This window comes from Maniola hyperantus, chromosome 7 (assembly GCF_902806685.2).
Source record: "Maniola hyperantus chromosome 7, iAphHyp1.2, whole genome shotgun sequence".
Classification (NCBI taxonomy): domain Eukaryota; kingdom Metazoa; phylum Arthropoda; class Insecta; order Lepidoptera; family Nymphalidae; genus Maniola; species Maniola hyperantus.
Window position 1 is genome coordinate 15933943 of NC_048542.1, and position 26494 is coordinate 15960436.

A 26494-nucleotide genomic window follows, 5' to 3' on the forward strand; every position below is an offset into this window, starting at 1 on the left:
AACTCTTGTATACATAATATATTCGGTAATAAATTAAATTATTTTTCAATTTTTAGTGTTTGTGTAACGAAGTCGGTTTTTATTTTTTTTGTAAAAATTTTTTATTTCACAATTTTTAGTGGCCCCATGGAATTATGCTATGACTGGTTAAAAGTCTACTGTTTACTAAGCTATTACACTGATCGCGAGCAATTTACTCTTATCCGTTGAGGAGTTCCAGTATCTATCTTCGAAGATGTTCATCAGATCTTCACCAAATTGAAATGGGACCAACTTTGAAGTATACCCTTTCAAACAAAAAAATAATTTTCAAAATCGGTCTAGGCGTTTTCGAGTTATCGGGGAACATACATAAAAAATAAAATAAAAAAATAAAAAGATTCCGACGAATTGAGAACCTCCTCCTTTTTTGAAGTCGGTTAAAAACAAGAGTGAATAGGCATCTTCTAGGTAAACGCGTCCCATCTTAGGCCACATCATCACTTCCCATCAGGTGTGATTGTGGTCAAGCGTATACCTATAATGAATAAAATAAAAAAAAGTTTTAACCAGGCATAACATATTTTAATAAGTACATGGGGCCACTAAAAATTGTGAAATAATTTTTTTAACCAACTTCTATACCTAACCGTGTTATACACTTAAATAATTTAATTTATTACCGAATAAATTATGTGAGAGGGAGAGAGAGTCCAAACTCAAACTCAAATTATTTATTCAAAATAGGTAAAATGTTAAGCTTACCTACTGATGGTCAAAATTGTTAATTTGTAATATGATAATATACATAGTGTTTATAATTAATACGTACTTAAAACTAAAGCTGCGAGGGTTCCAAACGCGTCCAGGTCTGAGAAGAGCCCACAACAAACTCAGCCGGGCCCAATAGGACATTACTTACAACCACTTACAAAAGGTTTCCTCACGATGTTTTCCTTCACAGTTAAAGAAAATGATATTTAATTACTTACAACGCACATAACTCCGAAAAGTTAGAGGTGCGTGCCCGGGATCGAACCCCCGACCTCCAATTGGAAGGCGGACGTCCTAACCACTCGGCTATCACAGGCTATCTGCATGCCCGAGAGTTCTCAATAATGTTCTCAAAGGTGTGAGAAGTCTACCAATCCGCACATGGCCAGCGTGGTAGATTATGGCCAAAACCCTTCTCACTCTGAGAGGAGACCCGTGCTCTGTAGTGAGCCGACGATGGGTTGATCATGATGATGATGAAGACTTACATCAGAGAATCCAAACGCAGGCAAGCTTGGCACGATCAGCTCGAACGCGAAGTTGTATCCCTCGTAAGGTTGGGACAACAGGGGGATGACGTCATAGAACTCGCGCACGGAGCCGGGCCGACCGTGCAGCAGAAGCAGGGGGACCACAGTAATACCAGCTGGTACCTGAGAGGTTTGACATTACGTTAGGTTATAGGTATGCTGCATGTCCACCTTTACCTAAAATAAATGATTTCACATAATACATCATCATCGACCTGTGGATGTCCACTGTTGGACATAGGCCTTCCCTAAAGTGCGCCACCATACCCGATCCTCAGCCTTCCTCATCCAGCCACTTCCTTTCCGCCAGCCTCTTTAATCGTCGGTCCATCGTGCTGGAGGGCGTCCCACACTACGCTTGCTTAAACGCGGTCTCCACTCAAGGACTTTCCGGCTCCAAAGGCCATCGCCTCTACGACAGGCATGACCTGCCCACTGCCACTTCAGCTTGCTAATAGTTTGGTCTGTCAGTGACCTTGGTTCTCCTGCGGATCTCCTCATTTCGGATCTTATCCCTCAGGGAAACTCCTAACATAGCCCTTGCCATAGCTCGCTGAGCGACTTTGAATTTGTTAACAAGGCCGTTTGTCAGTATCCACGTTTCAGCACCATAGGTGAGGACGGGAAGAACGCACTGGTTAAAGACTTTGTCTTCAGGCACTGAGTAATTGACGATGAGAAGACTTGACTCAACTTCCCAAAAGCTGCCCAACCTAGCCGAATTCTTCTGTTGGCTTCCTTGTCAAAATTGCTTCCACCTAATTGAATTATTTGGCCAAGGTAATTGTATTGTGAAACAATTTCGATGCCAACATTTTCGACCCTTCTCGGTGACGGAACAACGTGTTGATTGAACATTACCTTTGTTTTGTCCAAGTTTATCCCGATACCGACACGTCATCGACACATAATACAATTAAGTACCTGCATATTATTACCATATAAAATTGTAAAATCAGCTAGGTAGGCCAATTTCGAAAAAGAGGTTAGTTAGCTGCCGTATCTAATTCAGGGGCAGCGTTCAGGAAGCTTCGAGATGTACTCTCGTTCAAAATTCCTCAGTGCTTGAAGACATGTCTTCGACTTTTTGTTAAAGAATATTAGCCATGTTAAATGACTAATATTCCCCTTTCCTCTCCAACTAAGCGTCGAGCTTGTGCGAGGAGTAGGTACGACAATAGTGCAACGGGCGGGGCTCGAACCGTCGACCTTTCGGTTTTCAGTCCGCTCCTTTACCCGTAATATAAGAAGATAGAAGTAGAAGCATCTTACCTGAGGCTTTATCCAGATGAAGTGTATATCCAGACCCTGTATATTAGTCTTGTAGTGCGGGAACTGGTTGAAGTACTCCTCCCTCTGGGTGAAGTTGTACTCATTAGCCCAGTAGTCCACCCAGGTCGGGAGCTCGTTGGAGTTGAACCCGTATTGGAACCCAACGCCTTCCAGGGGTGGTGCGGGCTTACGGTGATTGAGCAGACGGTCTTTCAGATCCAGGATCATCTAAAAATAATCACTTCTATATTACCGACTTGGAGAAAGTTACGTAGGTGCGCATAAAAAACTGGAATATTTATAGAGTCAATGTGAAGTCAAAGTCATATTATACCTCTCTCTCCTCCTCCCCCTCATCTCAGTAATGAGCGCTGTGGTACTTATAAGTGAGAAGTCACTGGTTCGATTCCGGGCAGGCGCAGTTGGGGAATTTATATTTTCTAAATTGTCTCTGGTCTGGTCTGGTGGGATGCCACGTGGCTAGTTATCACCGGCAAAGCCGTGCTTCCAAGGGATTTAGCATTCCGGTACGATGTTGTGTAGAAACCTATATGGGGTATGGGTTTAATAAAACTGGCATGCCCCTTCCCGCTACCACCTAGGTGAGGTGAGATCGAAGTCAAGGGCTAACTTGTTATAGAATTTAAAAAAAGGGCTATTAAATGTTTTGGAGATCTGATAAATAAATAACAAAACCAACACAACATTGTACAAATTACCTCTTCCGGGAACGTAACTTGGAAGGGTCTGATGGATGTGTCCACGGTGCCCTTCTTGTCAGATGGACCCCACCACTCATTGGGGTCCAACTGTGGGACGCTCGGCGCCTGTGCACTGACCCATGCTGCTAAGCCGACCACCACAAGGATCCCTGTGACGAGTAACTTTGCCATCTAAAAATAGAATTTTTTTAAGAAGGATGATTTTTGCCCCCTAGTTTAGTCATCATCTTTATCAACCGCTTGACGCCGGAACAGCTTCTTAACCTGTACCCAGCACAAGTTCGATCATGCATGGAGTACTGCAGTCACTTATGGGATGGCTCTGCCAAGTATCTGCTTGATGCATTGCATTCGGTGAACCGTCGCGCTAGAAGACTCATTGGTGACGGAGCGCTGGTCAATAGCATATATTTCGGAGAGTCTGCCGAAGAACTTTTCAACCTGGTTCCTCCTTCACCCTTCTACTATCGTACCGCAAGGCATTGTCAAGGTCTGCACCCGTACGTAGTCGATATTCCACGGATACGTACGAAGCAATTTTGCCTCCTCATTTCTAATCCGAAGCGCGAAGATTTGGAACACCCTTCCAGCATCAGTTTTCCCCTCCAATGATAATATGGGTATACCTTCAAGTTGAGAATGAATAGGCATCTTCTAGCCAGGCGTGCTTCATCTTGGGCCGCATCATCACTTGCCACCAGGTCTGATCGCAGCCAAGCGCTAGTCTATAAATAAATAAAAATGGAGCCACACTCACCGCAAAGCTTATAAAATCAAATTGAACTGGCTAAGTTGCGTGGCTGCCTTTAGTTTATATCAAAGTAAAGTTTGTTCAGCTGACTGTTTGATAGGCGTAGACGATAGGTTCTGCGTCAGTCAATAATGCGTCAATCACGAGTGATGAATGATTAATTAAGTTACAGTAACAAAATCAATATAATAATATCAATATCATCGGACATACAGACGGACAGCAGATTTTTAGTAATGCTACTGTTGGCACCCTGCGGAACCCTAAAAATAGCAACAGCTTGCATCCGCAATTTTTGACTTCAATAAAAAAAACGGCCAAGTGCGAGGCTCAGGCTCGCGCAAAGAGGGTTCCGTACTATAGTAGTATTTTTTCGACATTACATCACAAACTATAATGCATAAAAATAAATAAAAACCTGTTTTAGAATGCACAAGTGAAGCCCTTTCATAATAATATGATACCCCATATACTTGATGTAGTTATCTTACTTCGGAAATTGAAAATATTAATTTTTAGTTTATGAAAACAATTTAATTTTTTTTATTTATTAACGTTTTCTGGATTTTTCCCCTTACGTGTGCTATAAGACCTACCTCCCTACCAAATTTCATGATTCTAGGTCAACGGGAAGTACCCTGTAGGTTTCTTGACAGACAGACAGACAACCAAGTTTTTCCTTTTGAGGTACGGGACCCTAAAAAAGCAGGCATGTCATTGGTAAAAGGATTGTTATGTCGGAGAACAATAGTATAATTAATTACTGGCAACAAAAAATGGCAAAATGTATTTAAGGTTATTTATTGAACGAGTAATATTCATTAGGGCATATTCAGATTCACTGCCGCTGAGGGAGGATATTATTATTTCATTCAGATACAAGTTAGCCCTTGACTGCAAACTCACCTGGTGGTAAGTGATGATGCAGTCTAAGATGAAGCGGGCTAACCTGGAAGGGGTATGGCAGTTTTTTATTAAACCCATGCTCCTTTGGTTTCTACATGGCATCGTACCGGAACGCTAAATCGCTTGGCGGCACGGCTTCGCCGGTAGAGTGGTAACTAGCCACGGCCGAAGCCTCCCACCGGACAAAAGCGTAAAAGGGTAGAGCAAAGTACCGCCGTGTTAGATCACGCGTTATTTTAACACGCTTATTTAACTCGCTTTATTGTCGATCTGTTTGTCAAAAAAACCGGTCAAGTGCGAGTCGGACTCGCACACGAAGGGTTCCGTACTATCGTATAAGATATTTTAACATTTTTATGTGCAACACTGCAAGATAATGACAACAGCGTCATCTATGTGATTTGATAAATTTATTTTAATTTATCGAATCACATATAGATGGCGCTGTTGTTAAAATGTGGTTAGAAAAATTTCGTGAATACTTTTTAATTTTTTTTTGTTATGTAACCACAAATTCGCGGTTTTTGAATTTATTCATTTACTTGTGCTATAAGACCTACCTATCTACAAATTTCATGATTTTAGGTCAACGGGAAGTACCCTATAGGTTTTCTTGACATACACGATGGACACACGGATAGACGGACAGATGGACAGATTTTTTTTTTTTTTTTTTTTCAGATACAAGTTAGCCCTTGACTGCAATCTCACCTGGTGGTAAGTGATGATGCAGTCTAAGATGATAGCGGGCTAACGTGGAAGGGGTATGGCAGTTTTTATTAAACCCATACCCCTTTGGTTTCTACACGGCATCGTACCGGAACGCTAAATCGCTTGGCGGCACGGCTTTGCCGGTAGGGTGGTAACTAGCCACGGCCGAAGCCTCCCACCAGACCAGACCAGAAATTTAGAAATTATAAAATTCCAAACCCCTGCCAGGAATCGAACCCGGGACCTCCCACTATTAAGACCACAGCGCTCACCACTGCGCCAGGGAAGTCGTCAAAACAAACAGAATAGACAACAAAGTGAACCCTTATTGGATTCCTTTTTCCTTTTAAGGTACGGACTACGGAGCCCTAAAAATAGTTAACAAACGATTTTAAACTAACTTCTCGATACTGAAACTGGATGACGAAGCAATATTAACTTGCTATCTTGTCTGCCTGTTTGTTTGGTTGTTTTTTTGTCTTTTAGGTCGATTTTAAACTGGATGACAATGCAATATTACTTCCCTTCCATGCTTGTTCCTTAGTTTGTTTGGCTTTTTGCGTACAAATATTACAATCGGTTTTAAATTAACTTCCCGATGAGCTGAAGGATTGAAATTTTTGAAACGTTGATTGGAATTGAATGACAATGAAAAATTACCTAAACGTAGAAGCTTTCTTCTTTGCCTGTTTGTTACTTTGCTTGTGCATTCAAATCAAAGTTTGCAATCGATTTTAGAAATATTGCTCACTGTTGCGATGTGTGGCCAAGTGGAACAAGAATACGAACTATGTAAGTAAGTGTAATTTATTTGCTGAATAGGTATGTGTAACAAATACAGGTTTTACAATAGTTAAAGAATCTTCATACTCTAATAGAAATATTTACCGCTAAGGCGTGGTAGGCCTCGGGATGAACGTGGACCCTTATAGGATCACTTTGTTGTCTGTCTGTCTGTCAAGAAACCTACAGGGTACTTCCCGTTGACCTAGAATCATGAAATTTGGCAGGTAGGTGGGTCTTATAGCTGGCTTTAGGGGGAAAATCTGAAAACCGTGAATTTAGGGTTAGATCACACAAAAAAAAAATTGTGGTAATGAACTAATAATTAGTATTTTCAATATTCGAAGTAAGATAACTATATCAAGTTGGGTATCATATGAAAGGGCTTTACCTGTGAATACTAAAACAGATTTTTATTTATTTTTACGCATCATAGTTTTTGAATTATCGTGCAAAATGTCGAAATAATACGACTATAGTACGGAACCCTCAGTGTGTGAGCCTGACTCGCACTTGGCTGGTTTTTTATTTCTGTCCGTCTGTCTGTCTGCCCGTCCATCCGTCCGCTGGAGCTGGAGCCGCCTCGGATGCGCCCGGGTGCCCACCGGGCGGCTCAATATAAATACAATCATCTAGAACGCTAGAGGCTAGAGCCGTTTCCACCATACAATTAACAAAATATTTTTAATTACCTTGATCAAAACAACGCGATAGAAAGTCTATGCCAACGTTGGTTGTGCGTTTCTACCACCGCGCGGCAACCGCAGCGCGGTTTGCATGAAATGAAAACAAAACATTGCGTTTAAAGGACTTCAATGCCAGCGTGTCCTGTTCAAACTTCACTTCGGTGCCGGCTATTTAAACTAAGATCGAAACAATGCAGTTGCAGTTTTGGATGTCATGTGCTTATGTTTTGCGGTGAGTATATTTTATATTGTACTACATAGATGATACTCGCGGCTTTGCACGCGTTGATTTAGGTTTTTATAATAAAAAAAATTAAAACTCTTTTGAAAGGAGGAACGAATTTGCTTCGGGTGCGAGATGTTCTGAATTCAAATTACGTTACAAAGGCGTACGATTTCAATTTTCAGCACAACATTACAACCCGGCAAAATCATAGAAATGTTATGACGTAATTTACCCTTAGCTAACAGGTCTGTAATAAGGCATTGTAGCAGAAAAAATATACACTAAAATATTATATACTATACCTACTATGCTTAAATAACAAGGTATTTCATTAGAGTCAAAATAATTAGGGCAGTGGTAATTACTTATTTAATTAGTTATCTATGCTGTCGTGTAGTTCGTGTATTTGGGTACATAATGTAAATTAATAAAACGATAAAAACCAGTTAAGTGCGATTCGGACTCGCACACGAAGGGTTCCGCACCATCTTACAATAAAAGTTTGCAAGTTAAAGATGGACGTCGCCATCTATGTGTTAGTTAGTAAACTAACTTTAGTTGTGAACCTATCGCCCGCAGCGCGGAGAACATTATTAACTGACACTGCTAGCCACGGGGTCCCAAGCCAAGATGGCGGGCCCTAGCCGGTGAAATTTCGGCTAGAAGAGCAACACCGGGGTAAACCGAACACCCCGCGCCCTACCCGGATAAGGAGGCTACACCTCAAAGCCCGTACTCCCGCTAAGATCCAGTCGTAGACATTTTAATTTTTTTTTGTGATATAACCACAAATTCGCGATTTTCGGATTTTTCCCTTTACTTGTGCTTTAAGACCTACCTACTTTCCAAACATTATTCTAGATCACAGGGAAGTATCCTATAGGTTTCTTGACAGGCACGATAGACAGACAGACAGACAGGCCTACAACGAGGTGATCCTATAAGGGTATCATTTTCCCCTTTTGAGGTACGGAACCCTAAAAAGTAAATACTAGGTATAGGTAGATACAGTATGTTTTTGTAATTTCCCGATGTAAATAACATTAATGAATTCATTTAAGTATCGATTGAGCCGCCATTGGAACTTAAAGAGTAAGCAGGTAATTATTTTAACTGTCTTAATAATATTTAATAAGCAGTATTTTTATTTTATCAGTTATCTAATATTAGGAACGCAAATACTTTTTTTGTAATATAAAATATCATTAAATACAGCAGCCCCCAAAACATAGTATTATACATTTTGGTTTTTAGGGTTCCGTACCTCAAAAAGAAAAACAGGACACTTATAAGATCACTTTGTTGTCTGTTTTTCTGTCTGTCTGTCAAGAAACAGGCAGGTAGGTAGGTCTTATAGTAGGTACACGTAAGGGGAAAAATACGAAAACCGTGAGTTTGTGGTTACATCACAAAAAAAATTTGTTCATGAACAAACAATTAGTATTTTCAAATTTCAAAGTAAGATAATCAAGTATCAAGTGAGGTATCATAATTAATATGAAAGGGTTACCTATAGTCTATACATTCTGAAACAGATTCTTATTTATTTTTATGCATAAATTTTTTTGATTTATCGTGCAAAATGTCTAAAAAAATAAGACTGCAGTACGAAACCCTCGGTGCGCGAGTCTTACTTGCACTTGGCTGGTTTTATACAATATAATATGTCATGAACTAAATAAATAAACGATTCAAACATTTAAGTAAATCGAAATATTTTTCGATGGCAAATTCCTTCAATATTAGGATTATTGTTTTGGTTATTGGCGGGGCAGCATGGGTCACCCAAGGACAGGTGCTGACACTACCACAGCTGGACCCCGACGAGTGGTGGGGGCCAGCAGAGCTGCAGGGCAACACGAATACAACCATCAGACCCTTCAGGATTCAGTTCACTCAAAAGGTATTCAGTTTTTGTTCGAAAATTATGCTGAAATCAAGGTATAGAGCGCACTTAGGAGGAGTTAAAATAAGATAAATAAAATAATGGAGTCGTAGTGCTAAAAAAAAAATTACGAGACAGTTCACCGCAATTAATAAAATAATAGCCTCATCTAGTGACAGAAGTGCTGGCTCATTTTTTGCGCAACGGATAGGCTGGCTGCCGGTCTTCTCCGATCGGCCGGAACGGTCAAGCGAGGGTCGAGTCTTGAGCCTGGCTGTCGATAAATTAATTTAAATTTATCAAATCACATATAGATGGCGCTGTTGTCATTATTTTGCATTGTTGCAAATAAAAATGTTAAAGTATATTGTACGATAGTTCGGAAATCGGAACCCTTCGTGTGCGAGTCGAAGGGTTCCGTAAGGGTCGTTTTGGAACCCTAACAACCAGTTAAGAGTCAAGATTTTTTTAGATGATAAAAGACCTCAAAAGTCGTCTCCTAAATCGCCGTGAGCTCACTCCGCCACTTGAAGGCATCGGCTTCGAATACGGCTTCAATACCAAACAAGTCGACCCCTGGGTGCAATACTGGACAGAAGAATACGACTTTGAGGAAAGAGAAAAGTTTCTCAACCAGTTTCAGCACTACAAAACGAATATACAGGGCCTGGATATACACTTCATCAGGGTGAAACCACAGGTAAGATTATTTGCTACAAATTTATGACTAGCTTATGCTCGCGACTTTGTCCGCGTGGACTACACAAACGTCAAACCTCTATTTCACCCCCTATATCGTTTCTTAGCGGTTGCCTACGTCATAATAACTATCTGCATGCCAAACAGCCCGATCCGTCCAGTAGTTTGAGCTGTGCGTTGATAGATCAGTCAGTCAGTCAGTCAGTCACCTTTTCCTTTTATATATTTAGATTGTTTCCTAGACTTTTTTTTTAAATGACAAGCAAAAGAGCAGGCGGGTCCCCTGATGTTAAGTGATTACAACATGGAGTTGTTTAAGGGGCGGCCCAACAAATTCCTGAAAGGCCGGCAACGCATTGGCGGTTCCTCTGGTACTGCAAATGTTCATGGGCGGCGGTAATCACTTAACATCAGGTGACCCGCCTGCTCCTTTGCTAGCTTTTTTTTTTAAAAAAAAAAAAGGAAAACTGGTTCATCAGTCAACCTTTCCCACTCCGCGCTCTAGAAACTATAGGCATAGCAATTGTTTTACCTAACGCAAAATTTAGGTGTCTACAATCTTTTCAGGGACCTGCTTGTGTAAAAACAGTACCTCTCCTCATGTTACACGGCTGGCCGGGTTCCGTACGCGAGTTTTATGAAGTGATTCCCCTGTTGACCACGCCAGCTGATGGATATGACTTTATATTCGAGGTGATCGTCCCAAGCTTGCCTGGATTCGGATTTTCTGATGTAAGTAAAGTTTCTGTGTTAGACCTTAGAATACGGTTTAAATTTTATTTATTCAGATATACAAGTTAGACCTTCACTACAATCTCACCTGGAGTTAAGTGGTGATGCAGTCTAAGATAGAAGCGGGCTAACCTGGAAGGGGTATGGCAGTTTTTATTCCCTTACAGTACGCAGCAGAAAGTAATGTACATCGGCCTTTAGAATGACATATCGGCTTTGTAGAGCGTTATATCTGTCACTCATATTATGACGTTTTGTCGGTCTCAACGACAGAGACAATGCTCTACAAATCTGCTATCTCATTCAAAAAGTCGATGTACATTACTTTCTGCCGCGCACTGTACGTGCGAACTACTCATTTGTAGACACTTGTCACCAGGGAGCAGCGCGTCCGGGGCTGGGACCCGCACAAATGGCAGTCATCTTCAAGAACCTGATGGCCAGGCTCGGCCACGAGCAGTTCTACATCCAGGGCGGCGATTGGGGAGCTGTGACCTGCAAAGCGATGGCCACAATGTTCCAGACGGTAGTGCTGGGCTTCCACACCAACTTGATGACTGCTGTGGTAGGCACTTTTTTTTAACATGAAAATAAGATGAAAAGTTTAATCTATAAATACAGGGTGTAATTAGTGCGCTCGCAAAAACGAAGACAAGTGACCTACTGATGATATTTTTTTTTTTTTAAAGAATATTAGCCATTTTTTTAAATGACTAATATTCCCCTTTCCTCTCCAATTAAGCGTCAGGCTTGTGCTAGGAGTAGGTGCGACAATAGTGCAACGGGCGGGGTTTGAACCGTCGACCTTTCGGTTTTCAGTCCACTCCTATACCGGTTGAGCTATTGAGGCTCTTAAATTATATCTGATTACTGATAAGAAACCACAAAAAAGCGGAAAATAGAATTTAAAAATCCTGTATGTTGTGAAAGTTCGCAATGTATTGCAAATAAAACACCTGACTGACGCTAGAGGTCAACGAACGTTGCGTAGACAGGTACCGCGGGGCAATGTTGCCGCTGGCAGGCATTGACTCCGAGTTTTGCACACTATACATTGCGTGTTTGAAAAAACAAATCACTAAAACTACAAGTATATAGGGCAAAAATGGTTATTGGTATTGGATTGTGTTTACATAGTATAATAATAGCGCTAAGTTTTTGCTAGTGTTCTAATTACAACCTGTACAAAAGCGAAATACCACTCAGAATCAGAATCATATTCAAGAACAGAGGTTATTCAAGGGGCGAACCAATAAATTCCTGGAAGGCCGGCAACGCATTGGTGGTTTCTCTGGTACTGCAAATGTTCATGGGCGGCGGTAATCACTTTACATCAGGTGACCCGCCAGCACGTTTGCTCGCCATTTTTATTTAAAAAAAATTATTCAAAGTAAGTATATTTATAGTAAGTACATACATCTTTATCTTTATTTTATTATATATAAAAGGAAAAGGTGACTGACTGACTGACTGACTGAATGACTGACTGACTGACTGACTGATCTATCAACGCACAGCTCAAACTACTGGACGGATCGGGCTGAAATTTGGCATGCAAATAGCTATTATGACGTATAGGCATCCGCTAAAAAAGGATTTTTGAAAATTCAACTCCTAAGGGGGTAAAATAGAGGTTTGAAATTTTGTAGTCCACGCGGACGAAGTCGCGAGCATAAGCTAGTTTTATATATAAAAGGAAAAGGTGACTGACTGACTGACTGACTGACTGAATGACTGACTGACTGACTGACTGATCTATCAACGCACAGCTCAAACTACTGGACGGATCGGGCTGAAATTTGGCATGCAGATAGCTATTATGACGCAGGCATCCCCTAAGAAAGGATTTATGAAAATTCAACCCCTAAGGGGGTGAAACAGGGGTTTGAAATTTGTGTAGTTCACGCGGACGAAGTGGCGAGCATAAGCTAGTTTATTAAAATAACAGACACCTTTGCCCAAAAATGATGCGCTAACTTTCTTTAGTCTAAACTTCTGGATTTCCAATTTCACTCGCTGACTAATCACGAAATTACAGGTCTGTAACACTTTCTTATTTGTTCAATAGAACAGTTGTTCAGAAATCAAAGTGTTAGTGGGGGCCATCACGGCGTCCCAGCAGCTGGAGCTCAACCAGACCCAGAGGAATACATTCACCGACTACATAGAGGAGACGGGCTACTTCCACTTGCAGGCCACCAAACCTGATACTCTGGGTAAACTACAGCATCATTTGTTACGTCACTAGGTAGACTAGATCAGGTAGGCAATGGTGGTTAGTCCGGGTAACCTAACTTTTGCCACAAAAAGGTATCAATAGTTCGGTGCTTCGTACCAACAGAACTACTGCCACTAAAAACCGGCCAAGTGCGTGGCGGGCCACGAACAGTGTAGGGTTCCGTAGTCACAATTAACCTCGAAAAACAGATATAACTCCCGTACTTAGTCATGATAGTTTTCCTTTAAAATTGATTATATAATATACTACTGCTGTGAACGTTCCTATATACTACCATTTGGCTGATAGAGGGGGGGGGGGGACGACGACACTTGACTCTAATAAAAATTTGCACTTTAAAACATCATATTTACTATGTCGGTTACTCTGGTTCTCCTACGAATCTCCTCATTTCTGATCTGATCACATAGAGAAACTCCAAGCTCTTTCCATCGCCTACAAAATCTTATAACGTTGTATAAGAACCCTCTTTTTTCCTTTATAGGTATCAGCCTCTCAGATTCACCAGTGGGTCTTCTCACCTACATTTTGGAGAAGTTCTCTGCCGGCATACGTTTGGATAATCGCTTCCGTCCGGACGGGGGCCTGTATGACCGGTTCTCCGAAGTGCAGCTGATGGATAACCTCATGGTGTACTGGATCACCAACTGCATCACCACATCCATGAGGATCTACGCTGAGGCGTTCAGCATGGCGCACCGAGCCCTAAGAATAGATGAGTAAGGTCTTTTTAGGGTTCCGTACCAAAATAAAACTGGTAAAGTGTGCGTCAGAAGTCAGAACACTTGTAAGGTAGGATAGGGTTTCGTCGTAACCACGTTAGTTGTTAAAAATTTTGGCGATCATTATATTATCTTAAAAAGTTTTTTTTTTAAACTGTCAGAAACCCCATAGGAATACCTAATTAAGTTTAAATGGAGTTAGTTTATCTTGCATTATGTGGCTCTGAAACGCACTTTCACGAATTATCGGACCAATAGAGCAAAGAAATTTATGTGAAACTAGCTGACACGCCCCGGCTTCGCTCGGATGGAGATTAGAAAATTGAGGGGGAGGTTGAATTAAATTTTTCTCTCCGTAACAACCATCCTCGTACTTCAAAGAATATTATAAAAAAAAAGAATTAATGAAATCGGTTCAGCGGTTCTCGAGATTTGCGATGAGCAACACATTTGGGAAAAAACAAATTATCTTACAAACAAACTTAGTTGCGCGGTCCCAAATAAAAGAGATTTATTTTTGAGGTATTTGTTTTACATTTCTTTCCAAGCTACGGAACCCTCGGTGAACAAGTCTGACTCGCACTTCGCTGATTTTTTTTTATTTTAACCCGTCTATACCTTTTTTCAGTTTACCCACTTCAGTACCAATCTGGAATCTAGTGGCTAAGAACGAACTCCTCAACCAGCGTCCGAACCTCATGAAGTTTCCCAACCTACTGGGAGGCTCAGTTTTGGATGGAGGCCACTTTCTGGCCTTCGAGCTCCCTCAACCCTTCAGTGCTGATGTATTCAAGGCTGTGAAGGCATTTAAGGAGTTCCATGAAGCCAGAATACATACGGAATTGTAGTGTAGTAGGCATGAGAATAGAAAAAAGAGCAGGAAGAAATAGAAAAGCGTGCGATGCGACGGGTTAACCCGTCGAGTTTGCTATGCAAGAGACATGATACTTAGTTATTATACAATCTATTGAATTATGATTTATTTGAATTAAAAATAAGAGTTCTTTAGGGATAGAGAATGGATTTTTTTCGTCTATGTTACTCCATTTATTACACTTCTGATCAAAATTCTTTTTTCCTATAATCCGGACGATTTTGGGGAACTGAATACAAATCTGAACTTATTTCTAAGTCCACACCAAGCAATTTAGCGTTCCGGTACGATGCCGTGTAGAAACCAAAGGGGTATGGGTTTAATAAAAACTGCCATACCCCTTCCAGGTTAGCCCGCTTCCATTTTAGACTGCATCATCACTTACCACCAGGTGAGATTGCATTCAAGGGCTAACTAATATCTGAATTTTAAAAAACGCCTATCCTTTAAACCAATTTGCCGATTTTTGTTAAAGCGATAGCTTGCATCCCTGGAACGGACATATCTAGGCTACTTTTATCCCGGAAAATCAAATAATTCCCACGGGATTTTAAAAAACCTAAAGCCACGTGGACAAGTCGCGGGAGTCATCAAGTCCAAAATAAAGTAAAATACTAATTATTATCATAATGTATACTACCTACCCACCTACATAATTAAGGTAAACCTAAAATGATAAAATGTAAATATTTTATTTAAAATGCTTAAATATTCGGATATTTTAATCTATATATATATATAAAATTCAAAGTCCTGACTGACTGACTGACTGACTGACAGACTGACATAGATATCAACGCACAGCCTAAACCACTGGTCCTAAAGACATAAAATTTAGAGGGTCTATTCTTTGTGAAGAGTAGGTATCCACTAAGAAATAATTTTTTGAAATTCCACCTCTAAGTGGGTTAAATGGGGGATGTAAGTTTGTATGTGAAATCAACGCACAGCCTAAACCGCTGGTCCTAAAGACATGAAATTTGGAGGGTCTATTCTTTGTAAAGAGTAGGTATCCACTAAGAAAGGATTTTTCGAAATTCCACCCCTAAGTGGGTTAAATGGGGGATAGAAGTTTGTATGAAAGTCCGTCATTTGTCAAGTTATTCGCATGAAAATTGGTATTTGGGTTTTCGGTCACAAATGAAGAAATACGTGTTTCAGGATTTTTGGAAAATTTGCCCATAAGGGTGGTAAAATAGGGGATATAAGTTTGTATGGGACAGTTTTCATTATTGATATTATAATTAACTTGAAATTTGGAAAGTAGGTTTTTTCTTGAGGTTAGGTGTCAGCTAAGAAACGACTATGAGAAAATCTGAGAAAGACTGACTGACTGACTGACTGATCTATCAACGCACAGCTCAAACTACTGGACGGATCGGGCTAAAATTTGGCATGCAGATAGCTATTATGACGTAGGCATCCGCTAAGTAAGGATTTTTGAAAATTCAACCCCTAAGGGGGTGAAATTCGAGTTTGAAATATGTGTAGTCAAACCTAAGTCAAACACACTTTCGCGTTATTTATAATAAGGATAATGTACAGCAATCGGCTAGTTTTTAGGGTTCCGTACCTCAAAAGGAAAACGGAACCCTTATTGGATCACTTTGTTGTCTGTCTGTCTGTCCGTTTGTCCGTCCGTCCGTCCGTCTGTCTGTCTGTCTGTCTGTCTGTTTGTCTGTCTGTCTGTCGGTCTTTCAAGAAACCTACAGGATACTTCCCGTTGAAAATGACCTAGAATCATGAAATTTGGCAGATAGGTAGGGTAGGTAAGGTCGATAAAATACGATTGTAGTACGGAACCCTTAGTGGGCGAGTGTGACTCGCACTTTGCCGGTTTTATTATAAGTACATAGGTACCTACCTAACTAGTACCTACTCATTATTTTTTATGTTGCTTGTTTTGCCAGTTGAGCCACCATTGATATCTATATAATAACATTTAGTTGAAAAAGACAGGCGATTATTAAAATTCAAACATTTTTTAAATTTAAAAATTTAAAACTGAAAGTTTTTAGATGGCGAATTCCATCTACATTGGAATTTTTGTTTTGGTTATTGGCGCAGCATGGATCACCCAAGCACAGGTGTGTTGTGGTCCCACACAATTGGATGCACAGATGTTCGGACCGCCACAACTGGACCCCAACGAGTGGTGGGGACCAGCGGAGTTGCAGGGCAATACGAATACAACCATCAGACGATTTAAAGTTCAGTTCAGTCCAAAGGTATTGAGGCTTTTTAATTTTTAAAATAGGGGTTGAAAATTTGTGTAGTCCGCGCGGACGAAGTCGCGGAAATAAACTAGTTTATTTATAATTTCCCTAGCAGAAAAGCAGCCAGAGCCTATTAACGAGCTATGATTTTTTTTAGATGGTTAATGACCTTAAAGATCGTCTCAGAAATCATCGTAAACTCACTCCACCGCTTGAAGGCATCGCCTTCGAATATGGCTTCAACTCCGACCAAATAGATTCTTGGGTGCAATACTGGGCAGAAGAATACGACTTTGAGGAGAGAGAAAAGTTTTTCAACCAGTTTCCGCACTACAAAACAAATATACAGGGCCTGGATATACACTTCATCAGGGTGAAGCCTCGGGTAAGTACATAGGTAATGCTAACTAACCTACAATCTGTTCAAAGTCCTGACTGACTGACTGACTTATACTTATATCAACGCACAGGCTAAACCGCTGATCCTAGAGACATGAAATTTGGAGGGTGTGTTTTTTGTCATCACCATCATCATCATCAACCAATAGACGTCCACTGCTGGACATAGGTCTCTTGTAGGGACTTCCACACGCCACAGTCTTGCGCCGTCAACATCCAGCGGCTTCCTGCGACTCGTTTGATGTCGTCCGTCCATTTAGTGGGCGGGTCTTCCAACGCTGCGCCTTTCGGTGCGAGGTCGCCCTTCCAGCAGCTTGGGACCCCAACGTCTATCGGTTGTACGAACTATGTGCCCTGCTCATTGCCACTTCAGCTTCGCAACCCGTTGAGCTATGTCGGTTACTCTAGTTCTCCTACGGATCTCCTCATTTCTGATTTGATCACGTAGAAAAACTCCGCACATAGCTCTCTCCATCGCCCGCTGAGTGACTCTGAGCTTTCTTATGAGGCCCATAGTTAGCGACCATGTCTCGGATCCATATGTCATCACTGGCAACACTGGCTGGTGTTTTTTGTAAACAGTAAATTAAGAAAGGATTTTTTGAAATTCCACCGGGGTTGGAAGTTTGTATGAAAGTCAGTCATTTTTAAAGTTACATATTTCCATGAAAATTGGTGTTTGCCTTTTCGGTTACAAAAGAAGAAATACTTGACACCTTATTTTATTTTCAGGTACCTGCAGGTGTGAGAACCGTGCCTCTCCTGATATTGCACGGCTGGCCGGGTTCCGTACGTGAGTTCTATGAAGCAATCCCCTTGTTGACCATTCCAGCCGATGGATGTGACTTCGTCTTCGAGGTTATCGTTCCAAGCTTGCCTGGATACGGATTTTCTGATGTAAGTAAAGCTTAAGGTTTTAGAGGTGGGAGATCTCGTCAAGAGTAATCCGGGAACTTATAAATCCCAACACACACTCATGTCTCATGTCTCATGTCTCATGTCTCATGTCTCATGTCTCATGTCTCATGTCTCATGTCTCATGTCTCATGTCTCATGTCTCATGTCTCATGTCTCATGTCTCATGTCTCATGTCTCATGTCTCATGTCTCATGTCTCATGTCTCATGTCTCATGTCTCATGTCTCATGTCGCATGTCGCATGCTGCATGTTGCATCATACAGATTCGACTTGTTTCAGCGGATTATAGCAAATTAAGCTTTTGGTTCATTGTATTTATGAAAATTGTTAGAACCAATTCCGAAAACCTGAAGGTATTCCTGAATTCCAGCGAAAACTCAGGGATGACAAATCTCTACATAGTAGGTACAAAATAAAGTCGCTTCCCGCGTCTGTATGTATGTATGAACGCGTAGATCTTTTGAACTACGCAACGGATTTTAATGCGGTTTTCGCCAATAAGAGTAATTCTAGAGGAAGGTTTAAAAGCTATAGTTTAATTCTCAAAAAAATAGAGATCCCTAGTGAAATTGAAATAATGTGAATTAGGTCGGAAAAAATTCCTCTCATTTGAGAGTTTCCGAGGCAATGACATCTCAATGACACCACATTAGTATCTACATTGCACCCACGCGAAGCAGGGGCGGGTCGCTAGTATTTAGATAAACTTCGAAAGTAAACCTAAAAGTATACCTACCTAAATACAAAATTTCACTAAAATTGTTAATTGCCGTTTTCGAGATAAGAACTAAGAACCAGACTAAATTACTAGTTTAAAATCGGTAGCTGGTTTTTATTAAATTGATAGATATACTCGTACCTACTTAATAAATTTTATGGTCCTATCATTTTATGGTCCTATCATTTTTCACTCATTAGGTACACATAATATATGCACAATTAACTTAAATACCATTATTCAATGATAATTATTACTATTTATCGACCTGAATACCGGTTATAGAAACGCTGAACCTGTATTATTATCACAGAATACAATCATAATAATAGTACCTACAGTTTTTTTTACCTACCTTACCTACAGTGAAGCGATTTTTAGGGTTCCGTAGCCGAATGGCAAAAAACGGAACCCTTATAGATTCGTCATGTCTGTCTGTCCGTCTGTCCGTCCGTATGTCACACCCACTTTTTTCTGAAACTATAAGAGCTATACCTGAATATGAACCGCATTAAGATTTTTTACACAAAAATAGAAAAAAAAACAATAAATTTTGGGGTTCCCGAAACATAGAACAGAAACTCAATTTTTTTTTCATCAACCCCATACGTGCGGGTATGGATAGGTCTTCAAAAATGATATTGCGGTTTCTAATATCATTTTTTTCTAAACTGAATAGTTTGCGCGAAAGACACTTCCAAAGTGGTAAAAATGTGTCCCCCCCCCCCTGTAACTTCTAAAATAAGAGAATGATAAAACTAAAAAAAATATATGATGTACATTACCATGCAAACTTCCACCGAAAATTGGTTCGAATGAGATCTAGTTAGTAGTTTTTGATATATCGTGCAAAATGTCGATAAAATACGATTGTACTACGGAACCCTCAGTGCGCGAGTCTGATTTGCACTTGGCCGGTTTTTTTGTATAGCGGTAGTTTAACAAAAAGAACATGGTCTTTATTCCTTTTCACGCTGTACGGAACGGAAGGTGAATAATAATAATAATAATGACGTCACTATCCATAAACGACAATTTTTTTTAAACATAAAATAGAGTAATTTCTGCGAGAAAATATTTTTATGTAATTTTTTTTTTAAATATTTGACGTTTACGGCATGTGACGTCATTAATCGTTTTCCGTACAGCCGTTACAGTAAAAATTAATAAAAATCATGATTTTTTAAATTATTCTCTTTTTTTAAATTATAATGAATTCTAGCCCCATAAACTATCGCGTCATTTTATTACTACAGTCCAGTTTTGGCAAAGAGCAAAGGTAAACTTCTTACACCTTAGGTCGATTTGAAGCGTCTATGTAGGAAAAAATAATTATACCATAGGGGTTACATAATCACCAAGATTTTTCGTTTGAGGAGTCAACCAAAAAAAGATATTTAACATTTATTTTGAGATTATGACAGTATGAAAGTAGGTAGTATATGCAAGATTGATACATTAATATTATCAAGACAATAACAATTTTTATTTTTTTTATTTTTATTCAAACACAAGTTAGCCCTTAACGTTGGGGTCCCAAAGTGCTAGAATAACGACTTTGCACTGGAAAGCGCAGCATTGGAAGACCTCCCACTAGTTGGACAGATTTTTTTATTCAGATACAAGTTAGCCCTCAACTGCAATCTCACCTGGTGGTAAGTGACGATGCTGTCTAAGATGGAAGCGGGCTAACCTGCAAGGGGTATGTCAGTTTTTAATAAATCCATGCCCCTTTTGGTTTCTACACGGCATCGTACCGGAACGCTAAACAAGATCCTATTTACCTACTAAACAATAACCCTTTGTGCCTTAGGCCTTAGCATTATCTATAAGAGCTATCTCTTCTAGTGTGTGATTATAATGTCATCAGGCAGCAACACGTCCGGGGCTGGGACCCGCACAAATGGCAGTCATCTTCAAGAACCTGATGGCCAGGCTCAGACACGACCAGTTCTACATCCAGGGCGGCGACTGGGGATCTGGCATCGGTAGTGCGATGGCCACAATGTTCCAGAAGGACATTTTGGGTTACCACACCAATTTCATGGTTTTACTGGTATGCGTCCCGTCCGAACAGGGTGATTACGTAAAACGTTGCAGTAGCGACAGCAGTAGCAATTCGACAGTTCATTTGCTGTCTCTCTTGTTCTTATTTTGCTTTGTGGCTATTGTTGTCTCTCTAGCCGTTGTTTTACGTTTGTCGCAAGCCTGTCACGAAGCCGCCGGCCATACGAATTCTTTTTTTTTTTTTATTCAGATACAAGTTAGCCCTTGACTGCAATCTTACCTCGTGGTAAATGACGATGCAGTCTAAGATGAAAGCGGGCTAACCTGGAAGGGGTATGGCAGTTTTTAATAAACCCATGCCCCTTTGGTTTCTACACGGCATCGTACCGGAACGCTAAATCGCTTGGCGGCACGGCTTTGCCTAGGTGGTAACTAGCCACGGCCGAAGCCTCCCACCAGACCAGACCAGAAATTAAGAAATTATAAAATTCCAAATCCCCGCCAGGAATCGAACCCAGGACCTCCCGCTAATAAGACCACAGCGCTTACCACTGCGCCAGGGAGGTCGTCAATTTCATACCTAATTATAAAATATGAGATGATGCTCGCGACGTCGTACGCTTGGATTTAGATTTTTAAAAATCCCGTGGGAACTCTTTGTTTTCCCGGGATAAAAGTAGGTTATGTCCTTCCCCGGGATGTAAGCTAGCTTTGTACCAAATTTCATCAAATTCGGTGTGAAAAGCTAGCAGACAGACAGACACTTTCGCATTTATAATATTAGTAAGGATAAGGAAGTAGGGATTATGAATAACTAGCTGATGCCTGCGACTTCGTTCGCGTGGAATTACGTTTTTAAAAATCCCGTGGGAACCCTTTGATTTTCCGGGATAAAAGTAGCCTATGTCATTCTCCAGGTCTTTATCTATAGTACCCATGCAAAAAATCACGTCAATCCGTTGCACCGTTGCGACGTGATTGAAGGACAAACCAACAAACAAACACACTTTCGCATTTATAATACAATAAGGGTACTGATACAATACATGTACTTGTACTCGAGTCGCGACAGCCTGGTGGTTAGAATATCTGCCTGTTCTGGAGGTCGGGGGTTCGATGTCAAGCACTCAAGCACTAGAGTTATATGCATTTTAAGCAACTAAATAATCACTTGCTTTTACACCACCATTGGTTAGTGAATAAACCTAATAATTATTTTCATTTAACAGATGAACAGTTGTGCAGAACTCAGAGCCTTAACCGGAGCAATTAGAGCTTCTCAGCAACTGGAACAGAACGAGACTCAGAGAACTGCCTTCACGGACTCCATAGAAGAGACGGGCTACCTTCATCTGCAGGCCACTAAACCTGATACTCTGGGTAAGCGCCTCAATAGCTCAACGGTTACATGCAGCGGACTGAAATCCGAAAGGTCGCCGGTTCAAATCCTTCCCGTTGCACTATTGTCGTACCTACTCCTAGCATATTAGTCATGATAGACATGGCTAATATTTTTTTTTATTTTTTTTTTTTATTTTTAATTTGACTAACCAACAACATTTACACATACACAAGTATTTACATACAAAAGGATTTATAACTAAAGGACACATAGCATAAACGTTAACAACTGGCTAGTACATAAGATTTAGGTACAATGATGTTATGACTTTAAAAGGCAGTAAAGTAAAGCAAAATGTAATAAGGAATTAGCACGTTAAATCGGTTAAGTCTCATTACAAACTGATTAACTAGCTCCCTTTCGTAGGGAGATAATGACGTTACGACGAAAGCAGGTTGTCGTAGAATTAAAAATATTTAGCTGTCGATCTTTCTGATGAAGCGTATTAAATTGATGACAGATGCGATTGAGGAAAGAGTGCGTCGCAAAAACAGTGCGGCAGGGCTTAGTTGGAAATACGTTGTAAGTGCGAGTTGCTCGTTTTGGGATTTTACAATTTAGACCTATTTTTGACAAAAGTGTGGTATCCGTTTGATTGTTGATGATTTTATGCAGTAGGATTGTATCAAGTAGCATACGGCGCAAGCATAGAGAATCGAGTTTAAAATATTTTAACTTGTCTTCATAAGAGGAATTGACAAGCTTTCTATTGAATTTAAAGATAAATATTCTTAATTTTAAAAAAAACTGTACCATATTCACCATCATCATCATCGTCAGCCGATGGACATCCACTGCATGACATAGTTATCTTGTAGGGACTTCCACACGCCAAGGTCTTGCGCCGCTTGAACCCTCGACTCGTGATGTCGTCTTTCATACGCTGCTCTTTCCGATAAGGTCGTCATTCCAGCACATTGGTATTATAGTACCAAGTAGATACCATTTCTGAGAAACCGTTTACATAAACATAATAGTTTGTATAAACTACAGGAAAACCGGCTTGGTTTTGTTTTTTTTTTTCAATTTTTTATTTTTAATAATCATTATTTTCACTTCATTTGATTTTATTTATTTAAGTAAAATTGCCTAACTTTTACATAATTTTAAAGATCTTAAACATAAAATCTTCTTTATAAATCCAATTTATTCAACACTAGCTGTTGCCCGCAATTTCGCCCGCGTCCCGCGGGAACTGTCATTTCCCATGGATTTTCCAAAAACTAAACTATGAATTTTCAATTTCAGGCAATAATCGTAAAACAAACTTATCTTTAAGATCTTTGTTTGTAAAACTATATCTAACTGTGAAAACCTAGCTCCTAGTTACCTAATTTTAAGATTATTAAGATCAATTTAAGCTGTTGATTTTCCATATAAAATAAAATATAAGTATTTTCCTTTATAGGTATCAGTCTCTCAGATTCGCCAGTCGGTCTTCTCGCCTACATCCTGGAGAAGTTTTCGACCTGGACGCGATCAGACCACCGGTTTCTGGTCGACGGCGGTCTCTCCTACCGGTTCTCCAAAGAGCAGCTGATAGACAACCTCATGGTGTACTGGAGCACCAACACCATCACCAGTTCCATGAGGCTGTATTCTGAGGGGCTCAGCACTGAGCAACGAGCACTGAGAATGGATAAGTAAGGTTTTTTAGGGTTCCGTACCTCAAAAGGAAAACGGAACGCTTATAAGATCACTTTGCTGTCTGTCTGTCTGTCTGTCGGTCTGTCAAGAAACCTACAGGGTAGGTACGTCCCGATGACTTAGAATCATTAAATGTGGCAGGTCTTATAGCAGACATTCGGGAAGAAATCTGAAAACCGTGAACTGGTTACATCACACAAAAAAAAATTAATTTGTGGTTATAAACTAAAAAATAGTATTTTCAATTTTCGAAGTAAAATAACTATCATATGTACATAGGCTTCACCTGTACATTCTTAAACAGATTTTTATTCATTTTTATGCATCATAGTTTTTGAATTATCGTGCAAAATGTTTAAATAATACGACTATTAGACGGAACCCTCGGTGCGCGAGCCTGACTCGCACTTGGCCGGTTTTTTTAGGGTTCCGTTCCTCAAAAGTAAAAACGGAACCCTTATAGGATCACTTTGTTGTCTGTCTGTCTGTCAAGAAACCTACAGGGTACTTCCCGTTGACCTAGAATCATGAAATTTGGCAGGTAGCTGAAAATCGTGAATTTGTGGTTATATCACACAATAAAAATTAAATTGTGGACATTAACTAATAATTAGTATTTTCAATTTTCGAAGTAAGATAACTAGGTATACCAAGTGGGGTATCACATTAAAGGACTTTACCTGTGCATTCTAAAACAGATTTTTATTTATTTTTATGCATCATTGTTTTTGAGTCATCGTGCAAAATGTCGAAAAAATACGACTGTAGTACGGAACCCTCATTGCGCGAGCCTGACTCGCACTTAACCGGTTTTTTATTTTTAATAATCATTATTTTAACTTCATTTTTTTTTTTTTTTAATACAATAAAACTTAAAGCTAGCCTTATCTAATTACTATATAAATCATGACCGCGTGGAATGGTGCCAAGAATACTGGCTGCATTTCCGCGCTGGACAGCCAGGCTGATCCGCTGCGCAAAAAATGAGCCAGCCCTTCTGTCACCAGTTGAGGCTATTAATCGCGGTGAAATGTCTCGTAAAAAATTTTTAGCACTAAGACTCCATGGCCCCAGGGTCTCCACGGCAAACGGCACAAAAATGTAACTCTCTATAAGAGAGGCATACTTGCGCCGCTTGCCGTTTTCAGCTGTTTCTGCTGCGGCTCCCGGTCTTGATGCTGTCTTCCTGATATGACACGGGGCCAATGTGTCAACGCAAGTTGCGTCCCACATTAGCGCCCGTCCCCGTTCCCAGGGAACCAGCGTCAATCCATCAGGTCTCTTGCCATCATCCCGACTAATCCCTGCCGGCTCAATGAGCGCAGGAATATTTATGGTGGCAAGAGCTCTTTTAATTGTATCGTTAAGAGAGCCATGCCTAAACAGCCTACCGGAGCTCCTTTGGCAAGAGAGTCCGTGGATTCCAAATTTATCAACCTCTTTTCCACACGGACATCTGTGCTGATGGCACAGTGGTGTTCCCAATCTGAGACCTAGAGCCACACGAAAACTTTCGTTCATTTGATTTCATTTATTTAAGTAAAATTGCTTAACTTTTACATAATTTTAAAGATCTTCTTTATAAATCCAATTTATTCAACACTAGCTGTTGCCCGCAATTTCGCCCGCGTCCCGCGGGATCTGTCATTTCCCGTGGACGCGACAACGAGTTGCGCGAGCCCGACTCGCACTTGACCGGTTTTTTTTGTAAAATTATGACTTATTTAACCTAATTGTCTTTTTCCAGCTATCCCACTTTAGTACCAACCTGGAACTGCGTTGCAGAGCACGAACTATTCAACCAGCCTCCAAACCTGTTGAAGTACCACAGCCTTTTAGGAACCACATTCTTGGACGCGGGCCACTTTCTGGCATTCGAGCTCCCTCAAGCATTCAGTGCAGATGTCTTCAAAGCTGTGAAGGCATTTAAGGAATTCCATGAAGCCAAAACTGAATTGTAATCTAGTAGTCCCGGGAAAAAAAGCAATAATATTTAAATAAAAAAAAGGTATTAATAATGAAAAAAATAAAACCGGCCAAGTGCGAGTCAGGCTCGCGCAATGAGGGTTCCGTACTACAGTGGTATTTTTTCAACATTTAGTACGATAATTCAAAAACTATGATGCATAAAAATAAATAAAAATCTGTTTTAGAATGTACAGGTACCTTTCATATGATACCCCACTTGATATAGTTATCTCACTTCGAAAGTTGAAAACACTAATTATTAGTTCATGACCACAATTTAATATTTTTTGTGTGATCTAACCCTAAATTCACGGTTTTCAGATTTTTCCCCAAATGTCAGCTTTAAGATCTACCTACCTGCCAAATTTCATGACTCTAGGTCAACGGGAAGTACCCTGTAGGTTTCTTGACAGACAGACAGACAGACAACAAAGTGATCTTATAAGGGTTCCGTTTTTCCTGTTGAGGTACGGAACCCTAAAAAGTAAAAAGCAAAAAAGAAAGCCAATAAAATTATATATATTCGAAATATATTAAACAAAAAAAAATTTAGAGGTAGGCTTATTTATTTATTTATTTTAGTCCCGGGAAAAGAAAGAAGCGGAGGAAGAACAGAAAAGAATACTGTGTAAGAGGCAGTACTAAAAATAAAATAGAGTAAACTAGTTGACTAGTTAATAAATTGAAATCACAGATTGTATTTGATAATGAAGTCCTCCTTCAAACCT

The 26494-nt window shown here is 40.2% G+C and overlaps 2 protein-coding genes across 2 annotated transcripts in view; one reads left to right on the plus strand and one right to left on the minus strand.

The window, feature by feature from the left end:
• The window catches only part of LOC117983621 (uncharacterized), a 19728-nt gene extending 15603 nt beyond the window's left edge, over positions 1-4125 (minus strand). The window contains exons 1-3 of the mRNA XM_034970235.2: positions 3275-4125; positions 2556-2783; positions 1242-1406 (exon numbers count right to left, since the gene is read on the minus strand). Of these exons, the coding sequence (XP_034826126.2) occupies positions 1242-1406; positions 2556-2783; positions 3275-3448 (567 nt within the window). The 5' untranslated portion in view covers positions 3449-4125. The remainder of the gene's footprint in view (positions 1-1241; positions 1407-2555; positions 2784-3274) is intronic.
• Positions 3807-25777, plus strand: LOC117983414 (uncharacterized). Its single transcript, XM_034969958.2, has 16 exons — positions 3807-7346; positions 9116-9243; positions 9698-9925; positions 10492-10656; positions 11036-11221; positions 12725-12872; positions 13380-13614; positions 14246-14464; positions 14750-14759; positions 16510-16719; positions 16865-17092; positions 17839-18003; positions 20613-20798; positions 21979-22129; positions 23560-23794; positions 25546-25777. Exons 1-16 carry the CDS (start codon positions 7244-7246, stop codon positions 25757-25759), a joined length of 2811 nt encoding a protein of 936 aa, XP_034825849.2. The 5' UTR covers positions 3807-7243; the 3' UTR covers positions 25760-25777.
• Positions 25778-26494: the final 717 nt, after the last annotated feature.

Bases quoted from the DNA above. Each gene is read 5' to 3' on its own strand.
- LOC117983414 (XM_034969958.2), top strand. From the start codon at position 7,244: ATGCCAGCGTGTCCTGTTCAAACTTCACTTCGGTGCCGGCTATTTAAA. The intron at 16,720-16,864 runs GTATTGAGGCTT...GATTTTTTTTAG, and splicing joins AAGTTCAGTTCAGTCCAAAG to ATGGTTAATGACCTTAAAGA. The intron at 18,004-20,612 runs GTAAGTAAAGCT...TAATGTCATCAG, and splicing joins CTGGATACGGATTTTCTGAT to GCAGCAACACGTCCGGGGCT.